Source organism: Chenopodium quinoa, unplaced genomic scaffold (assembly GCF_001683475.1).
Source record: "Chenopodium quinoa cultivar QQ74 unplaced genomic scaffold, ASM168347v1, whole genome shotgun sequence".
NCBI lineage: Eukaryota > Viridiplantae > Streptophyta > Magnoliopsida > Caryophyllales > Amaranthaceae > Chenopodium > Chenopodium quinoa.
In genome coordinates, this window is record NW_018744066.1 from 788,001 (window position 1) to 801,147 (window position 13,147).

General features: G+C 35.2%; 2 protein-coding genes across 2 annotated transcripts; one reads left to right on the plus strand and one right to left on the minus strand.

Annotated features, from left to right (window-relative positions):
* The first annotated feature begins 116 nt into the window (after nucleotides 1-116).
* On the plus strand, nucleotides 117-5,114 carry LOC110690884 (putative clathrin assembly protein At5g57200). The gene is made up of 15 exons (XM_021867783.1): nucleotides 117-1,269; nucleotides 1,395-1,464; nucleotides 1,840-1,937; nucleotides 2,049-2,187; nucleotides 2,281-2,408; nucleotides 2,541-2,633; nucleotides 2,952-3,002; nucleotides 3,145-3,210; nucleotides 3,325-3,390; nucleotides 3,484-3,564; nucleotides 3,666-3,743; nucleotides 3,885-4,049; nucleotides 4,143-4,209; nucleotides 4,313-4,437; nucleotides 4,517-5,114. Exons 1-15 carry the CDS (start codon nucleotides 1,180-1,182, stop codon nucleotides 4,940-4,942), a joined length of 1,743 nt encoding a protein of 580 aa, XP_021723475.1. The 5' UTR covers nucleotides 117-1,179; the 3' UTR covers nucleotides 4,943-5,114.
* Nucleotides 5,115-6,249: 1,135 nt separating this feature from the next.
* LOC110690886 lies at nucleotides 6,250-9,912 on the minus strand. The gene is made up of 3 exons (XM_021867784.1): nucleotides 9,314-9,912; nucleotides 7,172-7,318; nucleotides 6,250-6,515 (listed from the first exon to the last, which is right to left on the minus strand). The coding sequence occupies exons 1-2, from the start codon at nucleotides 9,864-9,866 to the stop codon at nucleotides 7,221-7,223; spliced, it is 651 nt and encodes a 216-aa protein (XP_021723476.1). The 5' UTR covers nucleotides 9,867-9,912; the 3' UTR covers nucleotides 6,250-6,515; nucleotides 7,172-7,220.
* Nucleotides 9,913-13,147: the final 3,235 nt, after the last annotated feature.

The window sequence follows — 13,147 nt, forward strand, 5'->3', positions numbered from 1 at the left end:
GGAGTATGATTTTAATTCATTTATATATAGTCAATATATTGCTTATTTGTTTATGAATCAATACACATTTTATCCTAATGTTTTTTTTTTTTTTTTTTTTTTTCATATTGTACTTTTGATACTAGAACTTGATAAATTTCTTTGTTAAAATTGTTAAATGTATTTATTATTCAACTTAAAAATGGGTGGAGAAAAATCTTGTAAAAGTAAATGAATTTAATTGAGAGAATTTGGACCCTTTTGAGACATTGCAATATCATGAAAATGTCAATATTAATGTATGTACTTAGTTATATTTTAATGTCATGATAATAGAGAGTTAACCGTCCAAATCGATTCTCATTCCACATTATAAGCTATAGTTCTCACAATAAGCTAGATAGAACTAAGCATTTCTTCAATAGTATAAAAAAAAAATAAAAAATTCAAGGTTGGCTAACTAATAAAAAAGGCAAAATAAAGCCAACCTCAACTATCCTTGACAATGATTAAATTGTATTTTAATTGCTCATAAGTTCAAATCAAAGCAATCTAGACTTCTTTAATCAATAATTCATCATCACAAACTATTAATTATATTATATTTAGAAACCTTATTATAAAATTTATTACATCTTTTCCTTTTCTTTTTGGTCCGGCCTCAAAGATGGCCAATTAAGCCCAAAAAAAAGAAAAAGAAAAAAAGATTCCTAATACCAACATGCCATGATCTTTGCCAACTCCAAAGATGATCAAATTAAAGCATAAAATTAAAATCCCTTCCAAAAAATAAATAATAAATATAAAAGGCTAATTTTGTCATTTCATCCTAATATCAAAGGCAAAAAACAAGCAAAATCAAATCCCAAATTATATTACATCAATTATAGAATTACTAAAATACCCCCACTTCAAGTCATCCTTCATCCATCCTTTTTGTTGCGCACAAATTGGACATATAGAGAGAGAGAGAAAAAAAAATACTTGTACATGAATTGAAGAGAGAGAAAGATATGTTTGTTTCTTGTATTTTGTTTGACATTGTTATACAACCCATTTTCATTACAAAATCATCATCATCATCAAATAATTTTTCTGGGTTTTTCTTCATATCTTACATTTCATAAATCATTACATTTTAATCAATATATACACATTATATAATACATAATAATTGTTACATAAAAAGATTGCATTTTTATGGGAACATTTCAGAGCTTTCGAAAAGCCTATGGAGCGCTTAAGGATTCTACCACCGTTGGCCTTGCAAAAGTCAACAGCGAATTCAAGGTTATTATTTCTTATTTTTTTTCCTACACACATTTTGTAAATGATTTTATGTAATGATCATAATATATCATAAAATGGGAAATTGTTTGATTTTTAAAATTTTTGTTATATTATGTTCTGTTTAGGATTTGGATATAGCTGTGGTGAAGGCGACGAATCATGTTGAGGCTCCTCCAAAGGAACGACATGTTAGAAGTGAGTTTTTCACCCGAGTTTTATGACATGCAATATAATGATTTGAGGCATTGCCTGAGCCAAAAAATGTTTACATCATGTTTTTTGTTAGCTTAAAATAGGTGATCACAAATCACAATATCACGTTGTTATAAAAATGTAATCTTGAGTATTTGTTGACAAGTTTACATGCATGTTATATTATTAGATAATGAAAGTTGGTCAAACATAGGAAATTAAAGGGATTAAATTTCTTTTTATAATTCCCACATAATTAACTTGTTCTTGTTGGTGGTTGATTATATGAGCAATGGTCAAATAATGCAAAATTCATGAATTTTGTGTTACATAGTTTTGTGTATTCATTTTGATTAGTTTGTTTCTATTGTTGATCAGAAGTTTTTGCTGCAACATCAGTCGTTCGGCCACGAGCAGATGTTGCTTATTGTATTCATGCATTAGCAAGGAGATTGAACAAGACCAAAAATTGGATTGTAAAGTTTCTCTTCATTTTTTTTACATATTCCTGCAATTGTTTTCGATTTGTTGACAGACTAATTAGGAGTTGATTATGATATATTGACACAAACAATTGTAATCAACAGGTTGCTATAAAGGTATTGATAGTTATTCATAGGACATTAAGAGAGGGAGATCCTACATTTAGGGAGGAGCTACTGGCTTACTCACACAGAGGACATGTCCTTCAAATATCGAATTTTAAGGATGATTCAAGCCCTCTAGGTACCCTCTTTGTCCTACACCTTCTTTACTTCCTCTTTTTTCGATAGTTTTACTTGGAGGATAATGTCGAGGATTATGTGAATCTCAATGCAGCATGGGATTGTTCTGCTTGGGTTCGTACATATGCACTCTTCCTCGAGGAAAGGCTCGAGTGTTTTAGGGTCTTGAAGTATGACATTGAGGCAGAACGGTTGACAAGATCTTCACCAGGTGCAAGTAAGGTCAGAAGACTTGTTCAGTATTATCAATCATTGTCATCAGTTATCTTTAACCCTTCTTTATATGTGTGTTTTGCTGGTATTGGAGGATAAAATACTCAAAATAGAGGTAATGTAGCTTAGGTTTTTTCTCAGGTACATAGTAGAACACGGCTATTGACTGCTGAGGAGCTGTTGGAGCAACTACCTGCTCTTCAGCAGCTTCTGTTCCGGTTGATGGGTTGTCAGGTAAGAATTAACTCTGTTTTAGGCTCTGATTTTTGCTACTTTGTCACAGTTATAATACTTCGTATATGTTATTCCAGAGTCTCATTACTGAACGTCGTAGTTAGTTCAATTTTTTTGTGCTGCTGGCCAGCCACAACCCAGGTTGTAAGGCCGAAACTTCAACTGATGGGGTAGGAGTGGGGGCAGTTTGTTCATAGGGCCTGCAGTTGGGCGCTGCTGCTGTACTTAACGTAATCAAACTGTTAAAAACATGTATCTCTGAGTAATAGTTCGAATTTATTGGCTAACAAATGTTACGACTCCCTAACTTTTTGGCAGCCTGAAGGAACAGCTTGCACAAATTATCTCATACAGTATGCTCTAGCTTTGGTAAGCATATTACTTTGTTTCTGAAGCATTTCAATACATTCAGCATACAATTACAACTGCATTTGGATTGACAGAAACACAAAGGATGTAAAACTTTCCTTTTAAGCTTGATTTCACATTTTCCCACATGTTTGTGATGTAGGTGCTGAAAGAGAGTTTCAAAATTTACTGCGCGATTAATGATGGTATAATTAATTTAGTGGACATGGTATGAATTTCTATCCAAGAACTTGTAAGCTATTTTTTCTTGATAATTCCAACATTCCTTTCAAGAGTTTCCCTTCACCAGCTAATCTTCAAAACTTTCTTCATGTATGTGTAGTTTTTCGACATGACTAAACATGATGCTGTAAAAGCACTTAACATATATAAAAGAGCTGGTCAGCAGGTATGGTGTAGCAATTTAAAGAATGAAGCTCATTCCATCCACTTGTAGCTTCTTCTTGCAATTTTTCTTTTTACCATATTCCTTTTTTTACAGGCTGAATTTTTAGCTGATTTTTACGAATTCTCCAAAAGATTGGATCTAGCCAGGAACTTTCAGTTCCCAACACTACGACAGGTAATTTTCTGCAACTGGAAAGCGACTGTGTTCTTTTTCTTTCAGTTTCGTGTTCTAAAGTTTCTACAAACTGATGGCCTGAAATTTGTCGTGATCAATAGCCACCCCCCTCATTTTTGGCTACTATGGAGGAATATGTCAAAGAAGCACCACACAGCGGTTCTGTTGCAAAGAGACTAGTGAGAAATATTTTCACCCTCAATTTATAACCTCATTTCATAGTCTACTGCTAACATACAACTCCAACTTGACAATTCAGTCCTAGTCATGCTATGAAACTTGTGATTATGTTTTTTGAATTCAAAACTATGCTTCAACAGGAGTATCAAGAAAAGGATGAATCCCCACACAAAGTTGAAGAACCTGAAATCGAACAAAGTCAAAAAGAGGAAGAGGAAACAGAAGAGCCCGAGGAAGAGCCAGAGCTTGAGCCAGAGCCTCAACCAGAACCTCCTCCCTTGATTTCAACGGATGATGATCTTCTTGTAAGTCCATATTATGATCTTGCTTTCGCAAACTGTTCACACTTCTGAAATTCTGACTTCTCGTTGTCTGGATCATTTCTGCATGGTCTGCAGGAAATAAATCCAAAAGCTGCAGAATTGGAAGAAATTAATGCCTTAGCTCTTGCCATTATTCCACCAGGTAATTCCAAATATAGTTCTCTTAGATTACTGCCTTAGCCTTTTCACTTATTTGTCACACTCGCACATATTGTGTGTATATTCTGATTTTGGTTGCAACACAGGAGGTGAAAATCGATCTTCAGCAAGCAATGCCTTAACAGAATTCAGTGGTACATCAGGATGGGAGCTAGCTCTAGTTACAACACCCAGCAACATCAACAGTACTCCGCCTACAGATACCAAATTGGTTTGTCTTCTAAACATCTACCTGTAAAATTATAGTAACATTACCCTAGATATATCATTCTGCTGTTACGTGTGTTCAGGCGGGTGGCTTTGACAGCTTATTACTCAATAGCTTATATGAAGACGAGAATGCAAGAAGACAGCTACAGATGCAGAATGCAGGATACGGGCCATATGGGATGGGAGCAGGTGCGACACAAGTACACAACCCATACGAACAACAACAGGACCCCTTTTTCATGTCAAATAACTTCGCACCACCCACCAACGTTCAGATGGCTATGTCTCAGCAACATCAACAGCAAATAATGATGCAACAGCAGCATCATCACCAGCAACTACCGCCATCCCAGAGTATGATGATGGTGCCTTACCAAAGCACTTCTCCCACTCAATACCCTCAGCAGCAATCCATGGCTATGGGTGTATCTAACCCGTTTGGGGATCCATTTTCCGCTTTCCCTCAACAAGCAACACCCATCCATGGGAATCACGGTCTACTTTAGACGAGCTAATGATTTTATCTCTTCAATTTTTATGGTTTCTTTAAGTTTTTATTTTTACTATCTAGGTGCAACTTAATCAATGATGTATTCGTTCATTCTTTTTGTGAGTAAGAATTTATTATTACATTTTTCTGTTTGGTATCATCGTCGAAATCATATACAACATTGCCATTCTTTTTCAAATGCAGCAAAAATTAATACAACAGTCCTACTTTTTTCCAATGCAAAATAACGTTCCTAATTGAGACAATTTTATGTAGGAATTTAAGCAGTGAAACTCTTCACCTTATTCTTATTGCTAATTTTATATTTTGGTTACAATCAAACCATATTAGATCAAACTAGAAAATTTCAGAGATCAAATCTTATTTTTGTTAGCTTATTGCCATGTTCTTATAACTAAGTATTTGTAAAAATTATGAAAATTAGATATTATTTGAAAAATATACGTTAAGATGAATCTATCAAGATTTCACTTGATAATGTTTTTTCTTATATAATGATGTACACCTAAGGTCAATGTGTAGTCAAATAAGACAATCAAACAGACCAGATTAAAAATAAAAAAATAAAAAAAAAAAAAAAAAAAAAAGGAAAATGCTATACATATCCCTTAGATCTAAGGAGTTAAAAATGAAAAAAAAGAAATGAAAACATAACATTAATTACACCGTTTTTGTCATGCATAGCCTAAATTAATACCATATAAAGAAAAATATTAAATGTTTATTCTAAGCGCTAAGAGCTACATATACCATTAACCCCTAAAAATAAAAATAAATTTCAGATTACACTTTAGAAAACTCAAACCAAACTTCGCTAAGAGAACAAAGTCGATTGTTTCACTAAGTATTGTATAGTCCAAGAATGAAAGAATACAGATTGTATAGTTTCACAATCAGAACGACGTATATAGTTTCACTGTAAGTATGAGTGTTCAATTGCGCAACACCCCCAATTTTGATTGTTTCAGACCCAAGGCAGGCACAGTTGGATATGGAATACCATGGATACCTACAACAGTATAGCTTTAGCATGGTAAAACCTCTGCTTCCCTTTATTTTTCAAATAATTTGGGTCAAATCCCCAATACAGTAATTTGGTCGAAATTCCCACAATTAATGCTTGAATGTTTGAAGGTAGACGCCAATGCAGGATGAAATTTTTTACTGTGTGACCACTCTGTGGCAATGGAACAAAAAATATCTAAAACATCTGCATTGGCTACCAGATAAGATGAACACAGAAAAAACATGAATCTAAAAACACCTGCTACTTCATAAGATAAACACGGACGAAATGCAGGATCAGTCAGAATAGAAATACTTGGCATAATTAGATCAAACTTGTATTATTAGGTCCTTGAGTTGATGTGCAAGAAACAAATACAAGATGAGTTTCCACAACTAACCTAGCTTTACCATATGGACATCAGAAAAGGTGAAAGTAAACTGTTTTGCTGCGGAAACTACAGGTTACATTATGTACAAATGCCAGTATACTTGGTTGCCTTCCAGAATAAATACTCTCTGATTTTCAAGTTTCCATGATCAAACCTTGCACGAGCAAAAGCCTGTAGTTTCGAACAGTTTATTAGCAAGAGAATACAATTACACATGCATGCAATCAACTAAGGAAACATGCCTTTTAAGAAATCAGAATCTACCCTCTAATTATAATCAACCTAGTGCAAAATTAAAGTTTCTTAGACCAAATTCCAGAGTTAGAATTGAAACTGTAGCTTAGTGTCATAGTGATTTTTTTATTCTTGATTCTATTTATTTATTCATTAAAGCACAGTTGATTATCCTTCACAAGTTCCTGCTGATATATCCAAATAAAGAGTGGAAACAATAACAACATGTCATGATGTCAATTTACAATGTGTAATAGAAGACACGGGGATGTTATGATTAAGGGCAGATGTTAGAATACTTCATGGAAAATAAAGCATCAAGCCAAGTAATATTCATATGGAGCCCCAGCACATAAATTTAAAGACATTATTATCACAAACAACATAATTAGTTGCATAGAGATACAAATAGATCATACAGCAGAAATTATCAACCCAACACATTATAATCAAAATTTCGAGTTCAAAGCTGATATCAGCACCAATGCTAAAATTAAATTATTTAAAGTTTGAAAAACCTGCTATCATGATTGTGGGGATACCAAATCATTTTCAGATCTACATTGAAAATATAGATACTACTTACTGCTTACCATTAAACAACTGCAAGAGGCAAAGTAAACTGGTCATAAATGTAGATCATTACTCCTCATCCTCAGATAATGACGGCTTTCCTAAGTTGCTTGGGTCAAATACCTGTACCTCTACCTTCACAGGAGTATTATGATCTGGCACTGACCCTGTCACCAAAAAGCACGTAGACATTGTTAATAATGAAATATTCTGACTGGAAAAAAGGGCTAGAACTATAAACTTGCATATATTCAACTTTTTTTTGTACTTCACATAAAAAAATTCTAAAATCATTCATCCCCCTCCCCCCCCCCCAGTAAGACATGCCTCCTTTACTGATGCATACTATCGTTGCTGTCTAGCAGTGAAAAAAGGTTTATGTGAAACAGCCTGAGCCGATTATCATTTTGCAATCAATCAGTCGAATCATTTCACAAAATGCTGCAAGGTACATAATATGTCAGGAAAATGAAAAAGGCAATGTAGGCTAATAAAGGCCAATGACAGCATTTGAAGATATTTTAGTCAGAAGACAGGTTCCTGAAGGTCAATGACTACTGAATAAATTGGGCAAAAACAGTCTGGGAAAAAAAAATGAAACTTTTGCAGCAAGGCTCCAGCTCAACATCTCTTTAACTAATATCCCATGAACCCAACATTTACTTAGATCAGTTTCATAAAGACTTAAACAGAAAGCACTATAAGAAAATTTATCTGCAGAGAGTTCAGAGGACATTGGATTAATGTTGTAATTGCTTCATGAACCATGTTTTGTTGTAACATCAGAAAGAGATGGAATAGAAACAAGGAATTTACTATCACACATTTTGACCTCTCAATCAACTCTTGATTCCAGAACTGTTAGAAGTAGGGTTTTTCATCGACAACATATCAAGGCACTTCATACATTTGAAAACAATTAACAAGAGGTTTAAAAATTACTATCAAGAAGACTTTTAAAGTACATTAAGTTTACTGGCATGGCAATGAGATATATTAATAAGGAAAGCTAACTGAAAAAGGGCATATACACATTATGGATTTACTCTCAAATTGAAGAAGGGGAGGGGAGTTGTGAAGTAAAAGCCAGGTTCTAGTCAAGGAAACTTTTCCTATATCCTTTAGCATTAGAATTTCAAGAGTAGAAGACCCAAATGAATTGTAACCACTGAGACAAATAAAAAGCTCGCAAAATTAAACTTGTAAAATAATAACATACTTCAGCCATTTACAAATGATTTATACCAATATTTCTCCTCTTCTTAAAATAACAACATACTATAGGCTGCTTCCCTCATTAAAACTCTGGTTATACTCTACTCAATCACAGATTGTCAAAGAATATTGTCACCAATGATCACCACTTCTTGATGTAGACAACCTTTCCAAACACTTGTTCCGAGTCTTTTGACACATAACTTTCCAATAAACACTATAAAAAAACAGTGACTTTTTAGCTCAAAAACTCAATGAATTTCCTTTCAATCAAACCAAACATACAGCCTCTTCATACCAATCTAAGCATCAAATTGACCTACAGAAGTGCCATTACAAATTTACAATTGTCACCAATTTTTAGTAAAGTTCGGGGCACGGTGAGTTCACTGGGAGGATCATCATCCCAACTTTCTCTACTAATTAGCTCTAGCAAATAGAACTTTACAAGATTTTCTTAAAGATCAATGTCTTTACCACTAGTAAAAGACATTACTACAGCACGAAATTACAAATGACTATTAATCACCAATACTCCAGTCATTTCCACATACAAATTCTACACTCTTGCCATCACTCAATCAGGATGCCAACTAAGCTACTCCAAGCCTTATTGTAGTGATCTTACACCTTTAAAAATGTTCAACTTTGTCTCCTTTGTAAATGGTATTATCCACCATATTCCCCAATTGTCCAACTAAGCTCAAACACAATCTTCCCTAAATTATCACTCACAATGTCGAGTCAAATCGAATCCATTCACAATTCCAATTCACAATACCTTTCACAACCCCAATCAATTAAACCCACCCAACAGATTCAACAACACAGAAATAGAAACGATCACAAAAACCCATTTGAAGTTTTAAACTTTACTCCTAAAAAAATCAATTATTCCAAAATTGAAAGACAATTTAATCGAAAAAATAGAAAGCAAAGTTGCTAACCTTCAAAGAAGAAGGAAGAAGAAGGCCAACCACAAGCAGAGGAGAGAGAAAGAGACTCCTCCTCAGTCAAAGGATTAGTAAGCCTTTCCACAATCTCAACAATGTTATCAGAGGTTCGTTTAGGTGGGACCCAGTAAGAAGAACCAGGACGAAGAGGGAGCCAATCAGGAGCAAGCCGTCGTACGAAGATACCATGGATAGCATCTTCGAGCTTCTTCAACCCAATAACTTCGATTTCTCCGCCATCGGAGACAGAATCGAGGTCGACTTCGATGAGGCGGGCTTTAGTGGAAAGGTGGTTTCTGGGGTTGGTGAAAATTGGGGAGGAGAGAGAATTTGGGATGAGTTTCAGAACACCTGAGGAGGTTGAAGAGGTTGTGGAGAAAAGGGTTGTTAGGGATTTAGAGAATCGATGCGCCATTGATGAAGAGGAGAAAGAAAATGAGAAGAAGATGATGAAATGAAAATGAAATGAAATGGGGAGGAATGAAGAAAGCAGAGAGCCGGAGATGAATGTTGTTATTGCACGGGGTTTATATATTCGCACGGGCATCACCGACTTACGGTGGGTTGTGATGATATTTTATGTAGCGTTACTTGCAAGAAGGTAACAATCCTAACATTAGGGATTAGGATATTTAAGATATTTTATTAATATCTGTTTCTTTTTAAATGCATTACTTTCTACGAGGTATATATACATATATATTGAGCTGTCAATTTGGGTAAACGGGTCGGGTAAGAGTGGGTCGGATCAACTCGGGTCGGGTCAATTCAGATTAATTTCATAACCTACACGAGTCGGGTTTGGGTTGGGTCATGCTTGAGTCGGATCACGTCGAGTCATACTTCTTATCGGGTTTGGGTCTGGTTTAAGTCGGGTTAATAACAGGTCGGATTACATTCGGGTCGGGTGACCAATAGGTCGAGTTTACTTCGGGTTTTCACGAATTAAAACGGGTTAGGGTAATTCTCGGGTTCGGTTCAAGTCAATAATTTGCAGGTTAGAATCAAGTCGGGTCATTCTCGGGTTAGAGTTGGGTTCGATTCAAGTGAATAATTTGCGGATTATAATCAGGTCGAGTCATTTTAAAGTCGGGTCATTCTCGGGTTCAAGTCGGGCCAGTTCAAGTCAATAATTTGCGGTTTAATCAGGTTGGGTTATTTCCAAGTCGGGTCATTCTCGGATTCAAGTTGGGTTATATTCAAGTCAACAATTTGCAGGTTACAATCAGGTCGGGTCGTTTCCAAGTCGGGTCATATTCGAGTTCAACTAACTATAAATAGATAGTTATCATTTTTATCAAGCTAATTATTTCCTTTGACTATAATATATAAGATAATATACTAGGGAACAATAGTCTATATATAATTTAGGAAGATAATTATCTCCTTTGACCATATAACAAATATATACTATATTTAACTCTTAAATTTGACTATGATGCTCCTTTCTTTTGCTGGCCTGGACCGACTTGGTCTCCCAAGACAAAATGCTTTGATCAATAATAATAAGGTGGTCTAAATTGCATTTAAGGTGATTTGAAATCGGGTCAGCAACAATTTGGGTTGAATTTAGGTCAGGTCAATGACAAGTCGTGTTAATTTCGAGTCAGGTTAGTAACAAATCGGGTTGAATTTTTGGGTTGGGTAAGTAATAGGTATGGTAAAATTCGTATCAGGTCAATAACAAGTCGGGTTGAATTTGGGTCAGGTCAATAACAAGTCGGGTTGATTTCGGCTTGGGTTTGTAACAGGTTGGGTTAAATTTGGGTCGGGTAAAGAACGGGTCGGGTTGAATTCAGGTCAGGTTAGTAACAAGTCGGGTTAAATTCGGGTTTTGACGGGTTAAAACGGGTTTGGGTCAATTTCGGTTAAAGTCGGGTTCGGTACAAGTTAATTAAATTGGTCGTTGTAAACCAGTAAATCAGTGTAAGTTGTAAACTGGTAAATTGGTCGTTTAAAAGCAAATTGAATGGTTCAACACACCTAATTGGACTCATGGAGGGTATTAGGGACCATAGTTAACATTCGGCAAATTTTAATTTCGGGAGAAAAAAAGTCAAATATTCCAAAATTGAAGGCTAATATCCACACTTTTTGAGAAATTTTGGAGGTTTCGGGGCCCGATGTCGAAAAGTTTTGAAATTCTATGGGATACATCTCGGGGTCATATAATGCCGTTTGGAACCATATATGATCATTATTTGTTGACATAAATGTTTGGGGTAGGCTTGAATTAATGAAATCGGTGCAAGTTGTAAATCGGTAAATTGGTCGTTTAAAAACAAATTGGATGGTTCCACCCACCCAATTGGACTTCCGAAGGGAATTGGGGACCATGGTAAACATTTCGGCAATTTTTAATTCTGGACGAAAAAAAATAAAAAAAAATTCAAAATTGAAGGCTAATATCTACGCTTTTTGAAAAATCTTGGAGGTTTTCGGGGCATAGTGTAGAAAAGTATTAATATTTTAGGAGATACAATTTGCGGTCATATAATGCCATTTGGAACCATATATGATCATTATATGCTGTTAAAAATGTTCGTATTAGGCTTGAGTTAATGAAATCCGTGTAAGTTGTAAACCGGTAATTAAATTAGCCGTTTAAAAGCAAATAGGATGGTTCCACCAACTCAATTGGACTCCCAGAGGGTATTTTGAACCATGATAAACATTTCGGCAATTTTTATTTCCGGGCAAAAAAAAGTCACAAAATTCCAAAATTGAAGACTAATATCCACACTTTTTGAGAAATTTTGGAGGTTACGGGGCCACGTGTCGAAAAGTTTGAAATTTTAGGGGATACATATCGGTGTCATATAATGCTGTTTGGAACCATATATGATCATTATTTGTTGTCAAAAATGTTCGTGGTAGATTTTAATTAATGAAATCGGTGTAAGTTGTAAACCGGTAAATTGGACGTTTTAAGGAAAATTGGATGGTGCCACCCACCCAATGGGACTCTCGGACGGTATTAGGGACCATGGTAGACATTTCGGCAATTTTTATTTTCGGGCAAAAAAATAAGTCAAAAATTTCAAAATTGAAGGCTAATATCCATGCTTTTTGAGAAATTTTGGAGATTTCGAGATCCGGTGTCGAAAAGTCTTGAAATTCAATGAGATACATCTCGGGGTCATATGATGCCGTTTGGAATCATATATGATCATTATTTGTTGTCATAAATGTTCGTGGTAGGCTTGAATTAATAAAATCGGTGCAAGTTGTAAACCGGGAGATTGGTCGTTTAAAGGTAAATTGGATGGTTCCACCCACCCAATTAGAATTCCGGAGGGAATTAGGGACCATGGTTAACATTTCGGAAAATTTTATTTCCGGGCAAAAAAAAATCAAAAAATTCCAAAATTGAAGACTAATATCCACGCTTTTGAGAAATTTTGGAGGTTTCGGGACCCGGTATCGAAAAGTCTTGAAATTCTACGGGATACATCTCGAGGTCATATAATGTCGTTTGGAACCATATATGATCATTATTAGTTGAAGTAAATGTTCGTGGTAGGCTTGAATTAATGAAATCGGTGCAAGTTGTAAACCGGTAAATCGGTCGTTTAAAGGCAAATAGGATGGTTCCACCCACCCAATAGGAATACCGGATGATATTAGGGACCATGGTAAAAATTTCGGCAATTTTTATTTCCGGGCAAAAAAAAGTGTCAAGAATTTCAAAATTGAATGCTAATATCCACACTTTTTGAGAAATTTTGGAGGTTTCGGGGCCCCGTGTCGAAAAGTCTTGAAATTCTATGGTATACATCTCGGGGTCATATAATACCGTTTGGAACCATTTATGATCATTTTATGTTG